The sequence below is a fragment of the Heterodontus francisci genome, chromosome 8 (assembly GCF_036365525.1).
Source record: "Heterodontus francisci isolate sHetFra1 chromosome 8, sHetFra1.hap1, whole genome shotgun sequence".
In the NCBI taxonomy this organism is placed as follows: domain Eukaryota; kingdom Metazoa; phylum Chordata; class Chondrichthyes; order Heterodontiformes; family Heterodontidae; genus Heterodontus; species Heterodontus francisci.
Genome location: NC_090378.1, coordinates 73,946,091 through 73,966,610, shown reverse-complemented (window position 1 = coordinate 73,966,610; position 20,520 = coordinate 73,946,091). Strand labels below are relative to the sequence as shown.

General features: G+C 42.2%; 1 protein-coding gene across 1 annotated transcript in view; it reads left to right on the top strand.

The window, feature by feature from the left end:
- The first annotated feature begins 8,300 nt into the window (after positions 1-8,300).
- The window catches only part of gorab (golgin, rab6-interacting), a 38,912-nt gene continuing 26,692 nt past the window's right edge, over positions 8,301-20,520 (top strand). Inside the window, exon 1 of the mRNA XM_068037375.1 lies at positions 8,301-8,473. Coding sequence (XP_067893476.1) covers positions 8,416-8,473 — 58 coding nt within the window. The 5' untranslated portion in view covers positions 8,301-8,415. The remainder of the gene's footprint in view (positions 8,474-20,520) is intronic.

Below are 20,520 nucleotides of genomic sequence, written 5' to 3'. Positions count from 1 at the left end.
GCCTGTTCCTGTGCTGTAATTTTCTTTGTTCTTTGTTCTTTGTTCAGGGGTTTCCCGCACTTTTCGGCAGTTCGTGCACTTTTCGGGATTTTCCTCCTCTTCAAGTGAGGGATTGGTTTTTCCCCTTTTTTTCTCACAATGCCTTTAGAAAATAACTTTAAGCTCTTCAAAGACTTTTTGTTTTAACCAGGATTCCTCGTCCGTCGGCATTATGACTTGCCTGATCGATTGGATTGCAGGCAGCCATGCTTCCGTTCTGTGGAGCTTCTCGCAGCCTCTTAAGGTCTGTAGTTTTTTTCTCTTTTCAGCTAGATGCTTTAAATTTTCTCTTCTGTCTGAAGGATGGTAGTTGCTTCAAACTTTTTCACTGTTCACCATCGCACTGCTGTTCACCATTTTGTATGTTTGGTTCTGTATGCTGCCACCTTGTTGAGTCTATCAGAGAGGTTCTTAGAAAGTAGTATTTAAACACTAATATTTATTTCATAACAACTCTGTAAACTGCATAATAAACTGTGTGTCTCCTTCAAAAGCCATGCTGGAACTGTTCTCAAATCTCTCCCACATGATCTCTTACATCATCATGGTGTGTGGTAATCATAACACACTCTCAAGATTAACCCTTTCAAACCCTTATACTACAAGAAGATCTGGGAGATCCAACCCATTGCAACTGGGAGGGGTTTGGGACTTTTAACTGCAAAGATACTGATTCGATGAGAACACTGTGTAATATATAAATGTGGTAAGGGCTTTTCAAGTGTTTTTTTAATAAGTTAATGGGAAATGCCTTCCTCTGTAATTTAGTGTATTAGCTACCTCTTACGTGCTGTTTAGTTAATGTCGATTTTTAGTTTAGTTGTTATGGTAAAAGACTTCAAAGGTGAAATCTTGTTGGATAATCCTTTAGTCAGTCTGGGGAGTTCATATCTCTTGTTTTTAAAGTTAACAGTCTCAATTGAAATCATAACAAATTGAGGGCTCGTCTGGGATGAGAATTCAGAGACTGTAAAATAGGTAGACTGGTATTTGCTATAATTTAAATAAACAAGATTTCACAATTACTTTTGATGTACTCATAAAGAAAAGTCAGCATGTCTACTTTTAATGCTCAAGCCTCTGTGGAGAGAGAAGATTTGACTCTCAATAACTTAACAGAGGATGCATGAAAGGCTGTAGCAGAGCAAGTGGGGGTTAATTTAAAATCAAAAGCTAAAAAGGCAATAATTGTTGAAGTGTTGGCTCAGCATTTTAACCTTGAGGAGGAAAAGAGTGATCCTGGTAGCTCTCAGATTGAGTTAGCTAGAATTCAGTTACAAATGAAGCAACAGGAACTTGAAAAATAGAAAGAGATGAAATTTGAAAAAGGAATGGGAAGAAAGAGAAAGAGACAATTACAATTTGAAATGAAAAACCTTGAATTAGAATATCAAAGGGAAGAAAAAGAAAATGAAATAGACTTACAATAAGCCAGGAAATTTGTACTGGATAAAGCAAACCTTATATTACACGAACAGGAGGTAACTCAAAGGCTTGAGGATGACCCAGATGAAACTCCTCATAGTTTTGATTTGGCAAGGAATATTCGTTTAGTGCCTAAATTCAGTGAGGAAGGAGTTGAAATGTACTTTGTGTCCTTTGAGAAAATTGATACGAAATTACAATGGCTGAAAGAAAGTTGGACAATTTTATTGCAAAGTGTGTTAGTGGGAAAAGCATTAGCAGTATATTTAACACTTTTGGAGGTACAGTCAAGTGATTATGAAATGGTTAAGATGGCTGTTCTCAATGTCTATGAGTTGGTATCAGAGGCATACAGACAAAAATTCAGGAATTCAAAGATGAAACAGGGACAGACATTTATGGAATTTTCTAGCGAGAAGGAAATGGTGTTTGATAGGTGGTATAGTCAATGAAGATTGAGCAAGACTTTGAGGGCCTTAGGGAAGTAGTCCTAATGGAAGAATTTTAAAATAGTGTCCCTTTAGGAATAAAGACTGACATGGAAGAACATAAAGTTGGTAAAATAAGAGATGCCACAGTAGTGGCAGATGGTTATGAATTGACCTACAAAAGCAGTAGTTACAGGCCTAGTTTGGAAGCTTTCAGAGAAGTTGAAAAGTTAGGAAGGTTGATAACGAAAAGATATCTGGTTTTAGTAAGAGAAAAGGTAAAGGAGAGGATACAGGTAATCCTCAGAGTAGTAAGAAAGATTGTTAGGAGACTGACTTAGGGTTGAGTCAAAAGGACAAATGTGTTATTTTTGTAACAAAAGAGGGCATTAAAAAATCAGAATGCTGGTAGTTAAAAAGCAAATTGGTAGCTGTGATAGGTTTACTGAAAGCCTCTCCTGAAAAGGATGCCCCAATTGGAGATGCTGCTGACAAGTCAGTGGCTTTGGCAAATTTGAATAAGGAGCAGAGGTGTTCTCCCCAGTATGCTGATGTATTAAATCAGGTCCCTGAAGGTTTTAGAAGTTTTGAGTTCAAGGGTAAAGTGTCCCCATATCCGTATGGTGATGCAGGCAAATCAATTGTTCTACTTAGGGATACAGGGGAAACCCAGTCATTAATTGTGGCAAGGGATGTGAATTTTCCTCTAAGTAGTTCCATGAATGCAAAAGTCCTAGTACAGGGCATTGAGGGAGGTTATTTACCTGTTCCATTGTATAAGGTTAATTTGCAATGTAATTTAGTCACTGGTCCAGTAACAGTGGGGGTCGTCCTGATTTGCATATTGAAGGGGTGGATTTGTTGCTCGGTAATGACTTAGCTGGGGATAAGGTATTGGCATCTCTAGTAGTTTTGGAAAATCTAGTTGAGGTTGCTAAAATTAACGTTTTGCAGGAAGAATTTCCCAGAATATTCACAGATTGGGTTGTAACAAGATCCCAAGCTCATAGTATTGAACAAGATGAGAAAGACTCAGTGCTTATAAAGGACAAGCTGGATGTCTGGCTGGCTGAAACCTTTTTCAGGAATTTGTAGCAAGGCTGAATTGTTTAGTACATCGTCTTTGATTGTGGCACAACAGACAGACCCCGATTTAAAGAAAATATCTCAGACAGCATGTTCTAAGACGAAGGCTGACAAAATCCTTGAGTGATATTATGTTAAGAATAACATTCTAACGAGAAAGCAGACATCTCTGCAGCGGCCTGCTGATTGGGCTATAGTTCATCGGGTTGTTGTTCCCTGGGCTACCAGTGAAATTTTTAGAATTTCCCATGAGATTCCAGTAGCAGGTCATTTGGGTATTTGGAAGACACAGGCTAGGGTAATGAAGCAATTTTGCTGGCCAAAGCTGCATAGGGATGTGGTCGACTTCTGTAAGACATGTCACACATGTCAGATGATTGGGAAACCACAGCTTTCAATTAAGCCAGCCCCATTAATACTGATACCTGCTTATGAAGAATCATTTAGTAAGATTTGAGCGGATTGTGTTGGGCCCTTACCCACAACTAAGTCAGGCCACAAGTTTCTGCAAATCAACATGGATTTGTCCACTCAGTTTCCAAAGACAATACCCTTGAAAAAGATCACAGCAAAAGCTGTGATTGAGGGGTTGATTCAGTTTTTCACTCGATATGGGTTGCCAAAAGAAATTCAGTCGGACCAGAATCAAATTTCATGTCAGGGGTATTAAGAGGTCATGTGCAAGTTGGAGTGAAGCAGCTCAAATCGTCTGCTTATCGCTCACAAACACATGGTGCTTTGTAAAGGTATCTCCCAACCTTTAAGAGAATGATTAAAGCCTATTGTTTTGAGTATCCCTGTGATTGGGATAAGGATTATTATTATTTGCCACCAGGGAGATATCAAATGAGCCTGCAGGTTTCAGTCCATTTGAATTGGTCTATGGGCATGAGGTTAGGCAGTCCCCTGAAACCCATTAAGGAGAGAGTTTTAGCACAAGAAGAGGAAACTACACTCTTAGATTATGTGTCAAAGTTTTGAGAGAAACTCTCAAGAGCTTGTGAGATGACTAGAGAACATCTCAAGGTTTCTTAACCAGTGATGAAAACCCAAGCAGATGGAACAGCTAATGCACGTAGTTTTCAACCTGGAGACAAGGTGCTAGTTTTGTTGCTTTTGCCTGGGGAACCACTGAAATCTAGGTTCAGCAGAACTTACTTCATTAAGAGGGAAGTCAGTGAAGTGAACAATTTGGTTAGTGCCCAGACAGACGGAAAAGTCAAAAGGTGTGTCACGTGAATATGTTGAAAAGATACCATGACCATGCACGTTTTCAGCCAGTAAATGTATGTCAAGTGATAGAAGATGAGGATAAGGATAGTGGTACTTTTAAGGCTGCGCTTTCTGACAATGCAACCACTAGGTGGTGCAGTACTAGCACAGGCGCAAATGCAGCCTCTTCCACTGAAACGTCACTGTCTGTGACGTTCTGGCAGCTGCCAAAATTAAAGATGGCGCTGTTCAATTTATCACAGAAAAACAAGACAGAACTCTGGTATGATACTGCCATTGAAATCTGGAATGTAAAGCAACTTTCTATGGTCAGTAAAGTCAACATTTACACAGTGAAGTTGATGGAGGAAATAACTGTGAATTTCTGCCCTACCCAGTCCTCCAATCCGCAATCTCCCATTCGCCCAATCCACACATTCACACTCGCTACAGCCTCGCCGTTTCCCCCCACCCCCCCCCCCCCACCTCCCAGCCGCTCACTCCAGACCTCGCCACTGCTCCCCCCACTTCTCTTGGCCGATTATTCCCTGCTCCTCACTTCCCGCCACCACCCCCCCAACCCCCCCGTCATCCCGCTCTCCAGCTGCTCACTCCCCGCTTCCCCTCTCCACCCTGCTCTCCAGCCTCTCGATCTCCTCCCCCCCCCCCCAGCTAGCTCTAGGCTGCACCGCTTCCCTTCTCTCGGCCACTCGCTCCTACGCCACCCCTCGTGGCTCAGCTTGCTTCTTCGGGCAGCGTGGTGAGGAACGATCGAATATGGGAGTGACTGGGGGAGAGAGGGTCGTGGAGCTAGCGTCTGGAGGGAAGGCGGGGGGATAAGCGGGGTGCGAGTGGCCAGAGAGCGGGATGGGTGCGGGGGAAGTGGGGAGCAAGTGGCCTGAGAGCGGGGGAAGCAAGGAGCAGGGAGGGAGTGGGGGGAAGCGGTCGGTAGGGTGGAGAGGGAGAAAGCGTTGAGGCCTGGTGCGAGTGGCTGAGGGGGTAGAGCGGCCAGTGGGGCGGGAGAGAGTAGCTAACGGCGTCTTCCCGCGCATTTGACAATTAGTCCCGGCAAGACCTAGGCTGCGCATGTGCAGCATCTCTCTGAAAGCAGGAGACCGTTTGCGCATGTGCGCAGCTTGGTGCATTCTGATCACATCAGCGGGCCGCTGCGTTGTCAGGAGTCACTTTGTACTTTTAATGATCTGGATGGAAAGGCAGCAAAGAAGAGCTCTAAGATTGAACCCCCTGTGGTGAAACTGGCAAACACAGAAGTGTTAGAAAGTTTAGTTACAGTTCTACACTATCTTTCTGAACAACAAGGGCATACTGAGCTGGTAAAAGAGTTTAAAGCAGTATGTACAGATAAGCCAGGTCGAACTTCTCTGGCTATTCATGCGGTTGATCTAGGGGCAACTACACCCATTAAACAGAATCCTTATAAACCCTGTTAAATTGGCACTGGTCAGAGAAGAGGTTCAATATATGCTAAAGAATTATATAATTGAACCTAGTCAAAGTAGCTAGAGGTCTTCGGTTGTGCTGGTACCAAAGCCAGACGGTTCCAAAAGATTCTGTATTGATTATTGGAAACATAGGAATATAGGAACATAGGAGTAGGGGTAGGCCATTCATCCCCTCAAGCCTGCTCCGCCATTCAACTAGATCATGGTTGACTAACCAGGTGATTGCTGGACTAAGCAATTATGTTGTGTATATTGATAGCCTCATGGTATACAGCGTCACTTGGGAAGATCAAGTTGAACACTCAAAGGCTCTGTTCGACAAGTTAGAGAAAGTGAATTTGGTAATAAACTTAGCAAAGAGTGAGTTTGCTAAGGCTAAGGTCATCTATTTGGAGCATGTCGTGGGTTAAGGTAAAGTGTTGCCTAGAGAGCTATGGTTCCGGTGATAATTGACTTTCCAGTCCCCAAGACAAAAAAGGAGATACCACAATTCCTCAGGATGTGGGGGTTCTACTGAAAGTTCACACAGTACAGTAGTTACCCCACTGACAAATCTGTTAAAGAGAAACGTGAAGGTCAAGTGGACAGAACCATGTCAAAGGGCATTTGAGAAATTAAAGGCATTTTAATAAATGAACCTATCCTAGCAGCACCAAATTTTAGCAAGCCTTTTAAAGTGGCTATTGATGCCAGGGATGTGGCGGTAGGAGCAGTGTTACTCCAGGATGATGATGCTGGTATTGAACAACCGGTCAGGTATTTCTCTAGAAAACTGCAGAAGTACCAAAAGAAGTACTCAACTACTGAAAATGAGGCTTTAGGTCTCGTATTGGCTCTTCAACATTTTGAGGTATGTATCAGTAATGACCAAGGAAAAATATTAATTTATACAGGAGAGGCAGTGGCATACTGGCAATGTCACTGGACTCGTAATCTAGAGGCCCATGCTAATGGTCTGGGCAGTGGGTTCGAATCCCACCATGGCAGGTGGTGAAATTTGAATTCAATTAATAAATCTGGAATTACAAACTAGTCTAATGGTGACCATGAAACAATTGTCGATTGTTGTGAAAACCTATCTGGTTCACTACTGTCCTTAAGGGAAGGAAATTTGCCATCCTTACCTGGTCTGGCTACATGTGACTCCAGGCCCACAGCAATATGGTTGACTCTTAAATGCCCTCTCCAGCCACTACAAAGTCTATGACCAACTATAGTCCATTAAGGTTTTTAGAGAAATCCAAGACCAAGAACACCAGATTATTCTGATGGAGTTTAATGCTGCAACCATTTACCCTAAAAATTGTATATGTTACAGGAAAGAGCAATGTAATTGCCAATACTCTATTCAGAATTTAAAGAAAGGGTATAATAGAGGAAAGATACTCAGAGAGATTAAAATACTGTTGTTACCTGTGTAAAATGTGAAATGTTAATCACTGGAATAGTTACAATTTTATATGTTGATAATGTTGAAGAGAAATCATTAATCGGTCTGGGGAGTTCATATCTCTTGTTTTTAAAGAAACGATCTCAACTGAGGACGAACACAGCTCATCACCACCTTCTCAAGGGCAATTGGGGATGGGCAATAAATGCTGGCTTTGTCAGAAACACTTCCCACGAACAAGTAAAAAAGTACTCTGCAACCTTTTGCATCAGTGAGGACCCCAAACCACTTCACATTAATCCTAAATTCTATTCTGGCTGCAGTTACACACCATCACTATATTTCATACAGCTATCAAAGTTGCACACCCGATAAGCTTTTAAATAGTGAGCCATATCACTCAAAAAAGGCTTCACAGTCCTAAATATGCATTTTACTAATTTGAATTGGAGTCCTCTTACCCTACTCAATTTACTTCAGTCTTTCTGGTTTTCATATTATTAACCATCTTATATCGATAACTAAAACCCTCTGACACTGCGGACCAGTCCAGTTTTTTAAATGAGCTGCTATCCTGAGACAATCTTCACAAGCCCAGCCCTCTTCCTCCCATCACCCTGCCTCCTTCCACTGTCATGATTGTATGTGTGGGCTTGAGTATTAGAAACTATACAGTACTTCAAAGAGAAATTTAAAGTAACTTTGTATTTGGGGAAAACACCTGACCTGGGGGTTGTTGTAAGGTCAGATAGACATATGCAACAGCAGTGAATAGAACATTTTATTAAATACTTGTTAAATCTTTGTTAAAATTAAATCTCTGACTTCAAGTGTGATTCTTCAAGCCTGAGATATGACATCCACCACCTTCCCTCCCATCACCTGACACCACCACCTTTCCTCACACTGCCCCACACACCTCCCACCACCCCATTTTAACACAGGAGCAAAATACTACAGATGCTGGCAATCTAAAACACTCAGCAAATCCAAAAGTATCCATAAAAAACCAACTCGACATCACTGCGCAATCAATTTAAGGCATAGGATACCTACGTGACCGCGATCGGCCAATCAGCACCAAACACTATCACGTGCCTTCCCCTACTCGCGACCGCGTGTCGGTTGCCAGGTGAGGTGTCACGTGCATATCTGCCCGCCGGGAAGCCCCGCCCGCATTTACATCACATGATAGAAAAAGCCGACGACTCCCATGATGCGCTTTTTGTACCGCGCAAGTGCAGTAACTCTAGTGCGACGTGTCTCCTATGGTCATGCGCATTGGCTCGGCATTTCTGTTGGCACAGTGAGTAGGCCTCGGTTCTTGTACCAGCCGACCTTCTTTTGAGAGGTTATTTATTGTGTGGGAGGTATGGCTGCCTGGGCAGGATTTTCGGATGAGGAGTTAACACGAATAAAGCAGCTGAAAGGTAAAAAATCGAATTGTGTTTTGAGTTTTCGATGGTGGCAGTGGGGTTGGAGCATTAGGGCATTCCAAATGTTGTCGTTCGTTCATGTTAATGTTTTGCTACTGAGCTTTCTTGGTCTGTCTGACTCCCCTGTCCTTTTTGCAGGTTTAATAGTGGTGTTTTTGGGGCGGTATGGCTGGACTGCATTGCTGCTCTTCCACTGTTCTGCAGCAAAGTAAAACAAAATTCTAAATATGCACCACTGGACAAAGCTCTGATGGTCCAGCCTCACTTGATTTTCTTAAAGAGTGGATGGTTCCAATTGTCTGATACTAAAAAGGAGCTTGCATTTATGTAATGCCTTTCATGTGAGACATGCCAAAAGTGATTCAAAGCCAGTTTTGAAGTATGGTCACTTTTAGTGCAAGTAAACACGACAGTCAATTTGTGCACAAGGTTTCACAAACAGCATTGTGAAGAACGGCAAGTTAATGTTTTTGGTGTTAGTTTGGGATGGTATAAATAATGGCTAGAATTGCATTGCTCATCTTTGAATAGTACCATGAGACATTTTATATCCATGAGTGTGGTGGTTTAGTGGATATGGTTGTAAAATTGAATTCAATAAATCTGATAATTTGTGGTGGCACCAGAAAAAATTATTACAAAATTTGTTTGTTCAGAAATCCATCTAGTTCAGTAATGTCCTTCAGGCAGGTACCTGCCACCCCTTGCCCGCTACTTGAACTAAGTGGTGGACTCTTGATTCCATGAGAATGAGTAATAAAAAAAACTTGAAAGACTTCCCATTTGTTTACTGTATTTTATGGCTGCAGAATGTCCCAAAGCACTTTATGAAGTACTTATGAAGTGTAGTTGCTGTTATGGTGCAGAAATACTGCCTTGTCAGTCACCCATATCCCAAGAACCAATCTTAAAAATAGTCACTTGATAGGACAGAAATTAAGTGTTACTGAAAAAGAGACATGCTATTGAAGCTTTTCGTCTTGCACTTATCCGGACGGATGCAAGAATTCCAAATTTCAAAGGGAGCAGCAATTTGTACTGCATGAGGAAAGGGTGATGATTGGCAAGTCAACTGTGGTCAAAGGTGTTACAGTGGAGAATATACCAGGGAACTTTTGTCCCCCAGGCTTTGTTTAATTCAAAAAAGCACTTTGGCAAGTACGGGCTGGTTGAGTACAGTCAGTACTCTGCCTATCACAAACTGCCAAAGGGGCTTGCTGTTTGATACAATCAGCCAGTCATTGGGACATACAGTGGCATCGCACTGGCACTGGAATTCATATACCACATTTGTGTGGTAGGCAGGATGTCATTTTGGCTTGACAGCATCCTGTTAGTGGAAAATAGCACTTGTGTTGCTACTGCATAGAAGCAATGTGAAATGGCTAGCTTCACCTGTTGCTCAAATTTGAGATACCTTACCCTTCTGGGGTAATTTGAGATAGACTGGGCATTTTTCAGGTCAGAAAGTGGCAGCCTTTATGTCCATTTGTGAGTCTGCAATATACAACAAAGCAGAGATGTGGTCGTGCAGGATAGCTTTGTGCCTTAATTCAGCATCAAGCTTGCATGGTGAGCAAATAATTCAGGCCTTATTTTACAACATTGCCTATAAGGCCAATCTTAGTGTGTGTAGCTGTAGGAATCCCAGCATATATATTGAGCACTGAAGGTAGGCATTTCTAACTAGCACATCGAGGAAAGGGAGCTCATTAGATTGCTCCATTTCAAAGGTAATTTTGATCATGAGATGGAGCGCATTAAGGTGTGTAAGGAAATTCTTATATGCAGCTGCATATTCAAATGTATCATCTACGTATGGGAAATATGCAAGGCGTAGGAGGTTATGAGTCATTCCATAGCAAATGCATTTCTCGTAGAAATAGAAAATGTTAGCGAGAGCTAGGCCTAAAGGGGATCCATTGGCAACACCATCTATTTGGGCATGGTGTCATTAAAGCCGAACTCAATGGCGCAAGTTGCTAAGTTCATAAGTTCAGTGAGTACAGATTCAGAAAATGGCAGCATGTCTAGATTGCCGTGATAGTCTTTTTATTCCTTTTGTGGGATGTAGGCGTTGCTGGCTAGACCAGCATTTATTGCCCATTTATTGATGGTGAGCTGCCTTCTTAAACCGATGCAGTCCTTGGTGGTGTAGGTACACCAACAATGCTGTAAAGAAGGGAGTTCCAGGATTTTGTCCCAGAGACAGTGAAGAAGCAGCGATATAGTTGCAAGTCAGGATGGTTTGTGGCTTGGAGGGGAACTTGCAGGTGATGTTGCCATGCATCTGCTGCTCTTGACCTTCTGGCTGGTAGAAGTTGTGGCTTTGGAACATAAGAACTAGGAGCAGGAGTAGGCAATTCAGCCCCTCGAGCCTGCTCCGCCATTCAGTACGATCATGGCTGATCTTATCGCAGCCTCAACTCCACTTTCCTGCCCGTTCTCCATAACTCTTCAACCCTTTACTAATTAAAAATCTCTCTCTCTCCTCAAATTTACTCAATGTCCCGTCATCCACCGCACTCTGGGGTAGTGAATTCCACAGGCTCATGACCCTTTGAGAGAAGTAATTTCTCCTCATCTCTGTTTTAAATCTGCTACCCCTTATCCTAAAACTGACCTAGATTGCCCCACAAGAGGAAATATCCTCTGTACGTCTACTTTGTCAATCCCTTAATCATATATACTTCAATTAGATCTCCTCTCATTCTTCTAAACTCTAGAGAGTAAAGGCCTAAACTGCTCAATCTCTCTTCATAAGACAAACCCCTCATCTCTGGAATCAATCTAGTGAACCTCCTCTGAACTGCCTCCAATGCAACTACATCCCTCAAGTAAGGGGACCAAAACTGTATGCAATACTCCAGGTGCGGTCTCACTAATGCCTTGTATAGTTGCAGCAACCCTTCCCTACTTTTATACTCTATTTCTTTTAGCAATAAATGCCAAAATTCCATTTGCCTTGCTTATTACCTGCTGCATCTGCATACTAGTTTTCAGCGAATCATGCACGAGGGCACCCAGATTCCTCTGCACCGAAGCACTCTGAAGTTTCTCTCCATTTAGATAATTTGCCTTTCTATTCTTCCGACCAAAATGGATAACCTCACACTTATCCACGTTAAACTCCATCTGCCAGATTTTGGCCCATTCACCTAACCTATCCATATCCATTTGTAAATTTCTTACTTATTGCAACTTACTGTCCCACCTATTTTAGTGACATCTGCAAATTTGGCTATAGTACCTTCTATCCCTGCATCCAAGAAGGTGCTGTCGAAGGAGCTTTGGTGAGTTGCTGCAGTACATCTTGTAGATGGTACACACTGCCACCACTGTGCATTGGTGGAGGGAGTGAATGTTGAAGGTGATGGATGGGATGCTAGTCAAGCAAGCTGCTTTGTCCTGGATGGTGTCGATCTTCTTGAGTGTTGTTGGAGATGCACCCATCCAGGCAAGTGGAGAGTATTCCATCGCACTCCTGACTTGTGCCTTTTTAGATGGTGGATAGGCATTGGGGTGACAGGAGGTGAGTTACCTAGCAGGATACCTAGTCTCTGACCTGCTCTTGTAGCCACAGCATTTATGTGGCTGGTTCAGTTCAGTTTCTGGTCAATGTTGACCCCCGGGATGTTGATAGTGGGGGATTCAGCAATGTAATGCCATTGAATGTCAAGGGGAGACTATTAGATTCTCTCTTCTTTGAAATGGTCATTGCCTGGCACTTGTGTGGAGTGAATGTTACTTGTCACTTATTAGCCCAAGCCAGGATGTTGCCCAGGTCTTGCTGCATATGGACATGGGCTGTTTTAGTATGGAATGTGCGAGGTTGCATCCCCTGTTCAAGTATTTAAAGGGGCTGTTCCTCAAGTTTAAGCTGCACTTCAGCCCCATGCTCCTGATCTTTGGGCACCCAGTGCGGAGGGGCGTGGGCCAGGAGGGGAATCTCCCCGTCAGTCTGCTTCTGGGCCTGGCTAAGGTGGCAATTCACAGTTCCAGGTTGCAAGCTGTCGAGTGGGGGGGGTCCGTCCACCCTGATTGCCTGCCCATCTTCCGCAGTTACGGGTATCCCTGGAGAAGGAGTATGCGGTATCCACTACTACAATTGAGGCCTTCCACGACCAGTGGGCACCGCAGGGACTGGAGTGCATCATTTATGCCGAGAATGGCATTTTAATTTGAGTTTTTTATTAAAATCAAAAATTTATTTTATAAAATGTATATGGGGGGGAACTGAGGAATAAAGGCCCCCTCAACATAAATATAATAAAAAAGGGTTAGATACAGAGTAATGCTCCCTCTACACTGTCCCTATCAAACACTCCCAGGACAGGTACTGCACGGGGTTAGGTACAGAGTAAAGCTAAATAAGAAAGAAAAAGAAAAATGGGCAGCTTCAGTATCTGATGAGTTGTGAATGGTGCTGGACATTGTGCAAATGTCTCCACTTCTGCCCTTTTATGTTGGAGGGAAGGTCACTGATGAAGCAGCTGAAGATGGTTGGGCCTAGGGCACTACCCTGAGGAACTCCGACAGTGATGTCCTGGGACTGTGCTGATTGATCTCCAATAACCACAACCATCTTCCTTTGCACAAGGTATGACTCCAACCAGCGGAGAGTTTTCCCCCTGATTCCCACTGACTCCAGGGCTCCTTGATGCCTTACTCAGTCAAGGGCAGTCACGCTCACCTCACCTCTGGAGTTCAGCTCTTTTGTCCATGTTTGAACCAAGGCTGCAATGAGGTCAGGAGCTGAGTGGCCCTGATGGAACTCAAACTGAGCGTCACTGAGCAGGTTATTGCTGGCCAAGTGCCGCTTGATAGCACTGTCGACAACACCTTCCATTGCTTTGCTGAAGATCAGGAGTAGACTGATGGAGCAGTAATTAGTTAGGTTGGATTTGTCCTGCTTTTTGTGGACTGGACATACCTAGGCAATTTTCCACTTAGCCTGGTAGATGCCAATGTTATAGCTGTACTGAAACCGCTTGGCTAGGGGTGGGCTAGTTCTGGAGCACAAGTCTTCAGTACTATTGCTGGAATGTTGTCATGGCCCGTAGCCTTTGCAGTATCCAGGGCCTTCAAACATGTCTTGATATCACGCGGAGTGAATCGGATTGGCTGCTGTGGTGCAAATGTCTATGGTTTCCTTGAGTGGCCCATGAGTGAATAGGTTTGCGATGTCAAACGAGTACATAGACACGGCATTGCCATCAATATGCAGGTCACACATAGTCTTCGAAGGTGAAGGAATCCTTCACTGGAAAATTCATTCAGACTTGGTTGTAGCAACTCGTTTAACCATTTGGCCAACTCATGTTGTGCAGAAGCAGTCATAGTCCCATTATGTCCCATTTTATCTATCACTTTTACATATGTGGACACGGTGAACCATGAGGATGACTAGAGGATTGGATCACATAGCACGTTCCTTTGGCTGTTTGCAATAGACAGAGTACTGACCATCCTCAACCAGCCCATACTTGCAAAATGCAGAACACAATGTCTAACGTTAGATATGATTGTGCAATTGGACAGCACTTCCTGAACAATCCAGAGTGTGCTAAGAATTGCACTAACAACCACTTTAAGATTATCAGTCAGGCTCGCAATGTGGCTCACTTAAGCTTGCTAGAAGCTGCATATATTCTTACGCATGGACCTGTCCTCTGCAGGCGAAAGGAACATGTCTAGGCATTACGCCTTTTTTAAAATTGAAATGTGGGGGCAATAGTTCCCTGGTGCATTCTCCATGGCAACGCCTTCGACCTAATCAGTCAATTTTCCAACCAATCAGCCAGTTTTTCTCATGCAGTAAAAATTGTTGCTCCCTTTGAAATTTGGCATTCTTGCGTCCCTCCTGATGAGTGCAAGACGAAAAGCTTCAACAGCACGTTTTTTTTTTCAGCAATACTCAATCTTAGAAGGCAGATGTGTTTTAACATTGCTTCCAAAAGCGGCAGTGCCGCCTCAGTACTGAAATGTCAGCCTAGGTAATTCATTTGAATTTTGGAGTAGGGTTTGAACCCATCTTCTAACTCTGTTGCAAGTGCTGCCATTCAAGACATTACAAAGTGCTAATGGATTACTTTTTAAGTGTGGTCACTTGTGAAAACCAGCAAAGCATCTATTTTTCATACAACAAAATCCTACAAGAGAGTGAATAACCTGAAAGTATTTTTTGCTGCTGTAAGCTGAGGGAGGGATGTTGGGCAGGACACGAGGAGCATTGCCTGCTGCTGAATAGTGCTTTGAATTTTTAAAAAATTGACTTGAGCAGGAAGAGCAAGGTATTTGTTTAATGTCTTGTCTGAGACTGAAACTCAGTGATCCAGCCTGTGAGCTTTGAAACCTAGTTTTAAATCGGCTGCAACTGCTTTTGCACCATTTCTGATTTTAAAAACTTTTTAAACATAGACTGATGAGATGCAATTACAGATTCTGGATGCAGTTTTCCCATCCCACTGAGGCAATCTACAAAATCTGCACTGCAAGACCAAACAAGCATTGCATTTATACAATGCCTTTGTTTCCTTGTACACCCAAATTGCTTTGCATTCAATGGATTAGCCATTGTTCCGGAGGCAAAGTATGCAACTTGTGCATGAGAAAGTCCAAAAAAACAGCAAATGAGTGAACAGATAATCTGTTTCTAATTATGTTTTGAGGAAGGAATGTTAGCCAGAATAAGAGATCCTAAACTTTTTGCGACTACCTGACCAAACGGTTCAGCATTTCCGCTGAATGACGACAGTCATCCTTCAGAACTGCACTGAAGTATCAATCTGGACTGTGATGCTTTAAACCAAAACCTCTGACTGCAAAGCAAGAGCGATCACTAAGTTAATTGACTTCAGTTTTCAATATAAAAGAATTTGCATAGTTTATCTGTCCTTCACTTGCACAATATCAGAAGAAACATGGATCTTTCAGCATAGTTGGCCATTTAGCCTGTCTTGCCTATGCAGTGATAGATTTAATGTAAAGCCAATTTATTTGATTCCCAACAACTTGCATTTATATAGTGCATATTAATATATGTACCAAGGCACTTTACAAATGCTATCAAACACAATTTGATACCGAGTCACACTAAAAGATATTAAGTCAGATGGTCAAAAGCTTGGTTTTAATGAGTGTCTTAAAGGAGGAAAGAGAGGTGGAGTGATTTAAGGAGGGAATTTTAGAGCTTAAGACCTTGGCAACTGAAGGTACAGCCATCAATGGTGGAGTGACTAAAATCAGAGATGCTCAAGAGGCCAGAACTGGCAGAGCACAGAGGTCACTGGGGGATGCTTTAATAGTAGATGTGATGGAGAGGATTGAGACCATGGAGGGATTTGAAAACCAGGATGAGAATTTTAAAATCAAGGGTTTGCTTAGCCAAGCGCCCCCAGTGTGGGTCAGCATGCACAGGGAAGGTAGGTGAGTGGAACTGCGTGTTAAGACAAGGGCTGCAAAGTTCTGAATTATCAAGATTGCAGAGGGTAGAACCTTGGAAGTCAGTCAGGGGTGTATTGGAATATTCAAGTCCAGAGCTGGTAATGGCATGGATGAAGGTTTCAAAAGCAGATAAGCTGAGGCAAGAGTGAAGTTGGGCAATGTTAGAGGTGGAAATGGATATTCTTAGTGATGGTGCCAATATGTGGAAGGAAGCTGATGCCTGGATCAAATATGACTCCAAGGTTGCGAGCAGTACGGTTCAACCTCGCAGCTGCCAAAGAGAGGGATGGAGGAATGCTAAGTAACATTATACAGTTTCCTGACTAAATACGTTAGAGCATCAGTGTAAGGGACAAATCCTTCTGAAATGTGTTCTTTGCGACAGAAAGCAGCAGTTCATGCAAGGCCAGTTTTATCAGCAATCACGACTGATGTTTAAAATGTTAAATTTGATAGAGTAGTTACAGATAAACTATTTCTCCTGGCGGTCGCATCAAGAACAACAGGACTTCATAAAGTTAAAGCTAGGCCATTCAGAAGCAAAATCAGGAAACTCCTTTTCACAGGGTAATAGAAATTTGAAACTCGCTCTCGCTCAGAAGTTTATGGATGCTGGGACAATTGGAACGTTCAAGATGCATAGATTTTTATTAGGTAAGGGATGTGGACAAAAGCAGGTAAATGAAGCTTGAGGTGCAAATCAGCCATGATCTAATTGAATAAAGGAGCAGACTTGAGGGGTTGTTTGGCTTGCTTTTGTATCTAATTTTCTTGTGATGTGAAAGCTTGAATTACAAGCATTTGAACTTTGAATAGTTTCATTTTGTTAGCCTTTTTATACATTGCTTAATGAGTCAAAACTGGTGAAGCTAAGTATATAAAATATATTACCAGGTCTGTTAAACTGAATTAATAGAATTAACAGTGAGTTAAACAATCTTAAGAATGCCAACAAGTCCAATCAGTCTGGGTTGACTATTCTTAAAAAGGAAACTTTAAGTTTCCAGCCCCTTCAAAATGATCGACTATTCCAGTAATAAAAAAGACGTGCATTTATGTAGTGTTTTCAACACATCTCGAAGCAGATCACAGTGAATTGCTTTAAAATAGCAGTAACTTGTATAGGTAAGTTCAGCAACTTGTCCTGCATTAGTAAAATGGCCAGTTAATCTGTTTTTGTTAATGTTGGTTGAGTAAGGCACCAGGAGAACTTCCTCATCTTTGAATAGCACCGTGAGATCTTTAATGCCCACCTGAACTATTGGAACAAGCAGATGCAATCAGTTTAATGTTTCTTCTGAGGTACACTAATTCTGCCAGTGCAGCAGTCTCTCAGTGCATTCAAATGTTAGCTTTGTATACTCAATTCCTAATGTTGGTGCTGACCAGCTCTATACTAAAATGTATGGGTGTCACCTACTGTATTTGCAATTAGAGGTTTACTGTAGTTCCATAACAGTTAAACCATTTTGAAACGTGGCTAACCTCCAGAAAACTGGCCTCCGACTGGGTGAAAAACAGTATGAAAGCATTCTTTTCAACCAACTGAGTACAGCATTACAAGTTTAGGCTTATTTGGCCAGAAGTTCTCACGAGAACTTCATTCCCCGAGGAGCTGTCACAGGCGGAAGTGATAACTCGCTTATGGTGTAGTATGGGTTAATGCTTCATAGTACAAACCTGTATTTGTAGATTTACTGGCCTTTTTTTTTAAAGTCTTGGTGCATAATGAAAGATTGGCATCATATCATGGAAAAAAAATGGGTGCCAGCCTGTCTGTCTCTCCCATCCTCCTACCTGTGCCATAATTTAAGTAATTCTTGAGAGCTCTTAGCGACATCATGGCTCCGCTGTATAATAAATATTGCAAAATTAGTTCAGTAAAATCTAGAAACCTAAATTGTGCCAGATACTGTGCATCTATGATGTGTTGATGCAAACAGTTTCTGTTAAATGCCATATTTTAAGAGCAAAAAAAACCTGTCCAAATAAATAATACTGCTCAAAGGAGTCACTGGATTGCCAAGTGCTCCAAACCTGCTTCAATTGCAAATCGGGAACGAGGTAGTCATGCATTTCAGTTGATGCTTGTTTTGCATTCACACAGTTGAAAGTGACAGGAAAACAAAAGTTGCTACTGTTGACCTTTTCCTGGAAACCCACAGTCGATTAGAGTTAAAATCAGTTTAAGGGAAGTTGTAATGCTTATAACATCATTGAGAATTGAATGAACCAAAAACAGGAAATGCTGAAAGTGTGCAGCAGATTGTTCTCTTCAGTCCCATAAAAGGACCTTGGATATTTTCCAGCTTCTTGATGAAGTTTAATGTTTTGGGAATAGACCTGATCATCATTTCTTAGATGCTGATAGACTTGTCCATTTTGTGGCTTTAATTCCGATTTCCAGTGTTTGCAATTTCCTGTTTCTTTTATCTTTCTTTTGCAAATTGAATCATTACAGTATAAATCTTTCTACTGTAAATTACTTGCAAGATGCTTTTCTTCCTGCAGACTATGTAGAAGGTTGTGCACATATTTTCACATCAAATTTATTTCCCAATTATTTGCTGTTAAGTTCTAGTCATTTAAAATCAATTCCTTCAGTCCAGGCTGCTCTGCCAGAATCAAGAGAAAAACACTGAATTCTAGCAAACTTATTTTTATTCTTTGGGCAATCTTTGCCGCCTTGGTTAAATCGATTCTAAGGTAGGCAGTCTTGTGAATTCCACTCCACTATCTTGCACACCTTTTTCTGCTATCATAAAGGCAGATTCAACTCTTACTCTGACTCATTCATAGAAACATAGAAAATAGGAGCAGGAGTAGGCCATTCAGCCCTTCGAGCCTGCTCAGCCATTCATTACGATCATGGCTGATCATCCAACTCAGTAGCCTGTTCCTGCTTTTGCCCCATACCCTTTTGATCCCTTTAGACCCAAAAGTTATATCTAACTCTTTATTGAAAACATACAATGTTTTGGCCTCAACTGCTTTCTGTGGTAGTGAATTCCACAGGCTCACCACTCTCTCGGTGGAGAAATTTCTCCTCCTCTCAACCCTGAAAGGTTTACCCTGTATCCTTAGACTATGACCCCTGGTTCTGGATTCCCCCACCATCGGAAACATCCTTCCTGCATCTACCCTGTCAAGTCCTGTTAGAATTTTATAGGTTTCTATGAGATTTCTCCACCCCCCCCCCCCCCCCCCCACTCTTCTGAACTTCAGCAAATATAATCCCAACCGACTCAATCTATCCTCCTACATCAGTCCCGCCATCCCACGAATCAGTCTGGTAAACCTTCGCTGCACTCCCTCTATAGCAAGAACATCCTTCCTCAGATAAGGAGACCAAAATTGCACACACTATTCCAGGTGTGGCCTCACCAAGGCCCTGTATAATTGCAGCAAGCCATCCCTGCTCCATACCTGAATCCTCTCGCTATGAAGGCCAACAAACCATTTTGCTTTTTTACTGCCTGTTGCACCTGCATGCTTACCTTCAGCAACTGGTGTACGAGAACACCCAGGTCTCGCTGCATATTCCCCTCTCTGTTTATAGCCATTCAGATAATTTGCCTTCCTGTTTTTGCTACCAAAGTGGATAACTTCACATTTATCTACATACTGCATCTGCCATGCATTAGCCCACTCACTCAACTTGTCCAAATCACCCTGAAGCCTCTCTGCATCCTCCTCACAACTCTCCCTTCCACCCAGTTTTGTCATCTGCAAAGTTGGATATATTGCATTTAGTTCCCTCATCTAAATCATTAATGTATATTGTGAATAGCTGGGGTCCTAGCACCTATCCCTGCAGTACCCCACTAGTCACTGCCTGCCATTCGAAAAATGACCCATTTATCCCTATTCTTTGTTTCCTGTCTGCCAACCAATTTTCTGTCCATCGCAATACACTACCCCCAATCCCATGCACTTTAATTTTACATGCTAATATCTTATGTGGGACTTTGTCGAAAGCCTTCTGAAAGTCCAAATGAACCACATCCACTGGCTCCCCCTCATCAACTCTACTAGTTACATTCTCGAAGAATTCTAATAGATTTGTCGAGCATGATTTCCCTTTCGTAAATCCATGCTGACTCTGCCCGATTCTACCACTGTTCTCTAAGTGCTCTGCTATAAAATCTTTGATAATGGACTCTAGAATTTTACCCACTACTGACGTCAGGCTGACTGGTCTGTAATTCCCTGCTTTCTCTCTGCCTCACTTTTTTTAAATAGTGGGGTTACATTAGTTACCCTCCAATCTGTAGGAACTGTTCCAGAGTCTATAGCATCTTGGAAGATGACCACCAATGCATCCACTATTTCATTCACAGGCTTTTGTCTTTGTTTCTACAATTTTCAGGCTTTTAAAATCCTAGAGAGGAGATATTTATTCGCTACATCTTGCTTTGCTTTTATGCTTTTCAATCTTCCGTACTCTGGATTCTTAATTTAATTTCAGTTCAGAGAAAATTCCCCAAATAAATTGTATAGAATGGATGATGGGTGCACATGCTCGTGTTGGAGATGTGAAGGGTTTTGGGACATTATAAAATTGTAACATTTTAAGGATTTTTTTTGACCTTTTT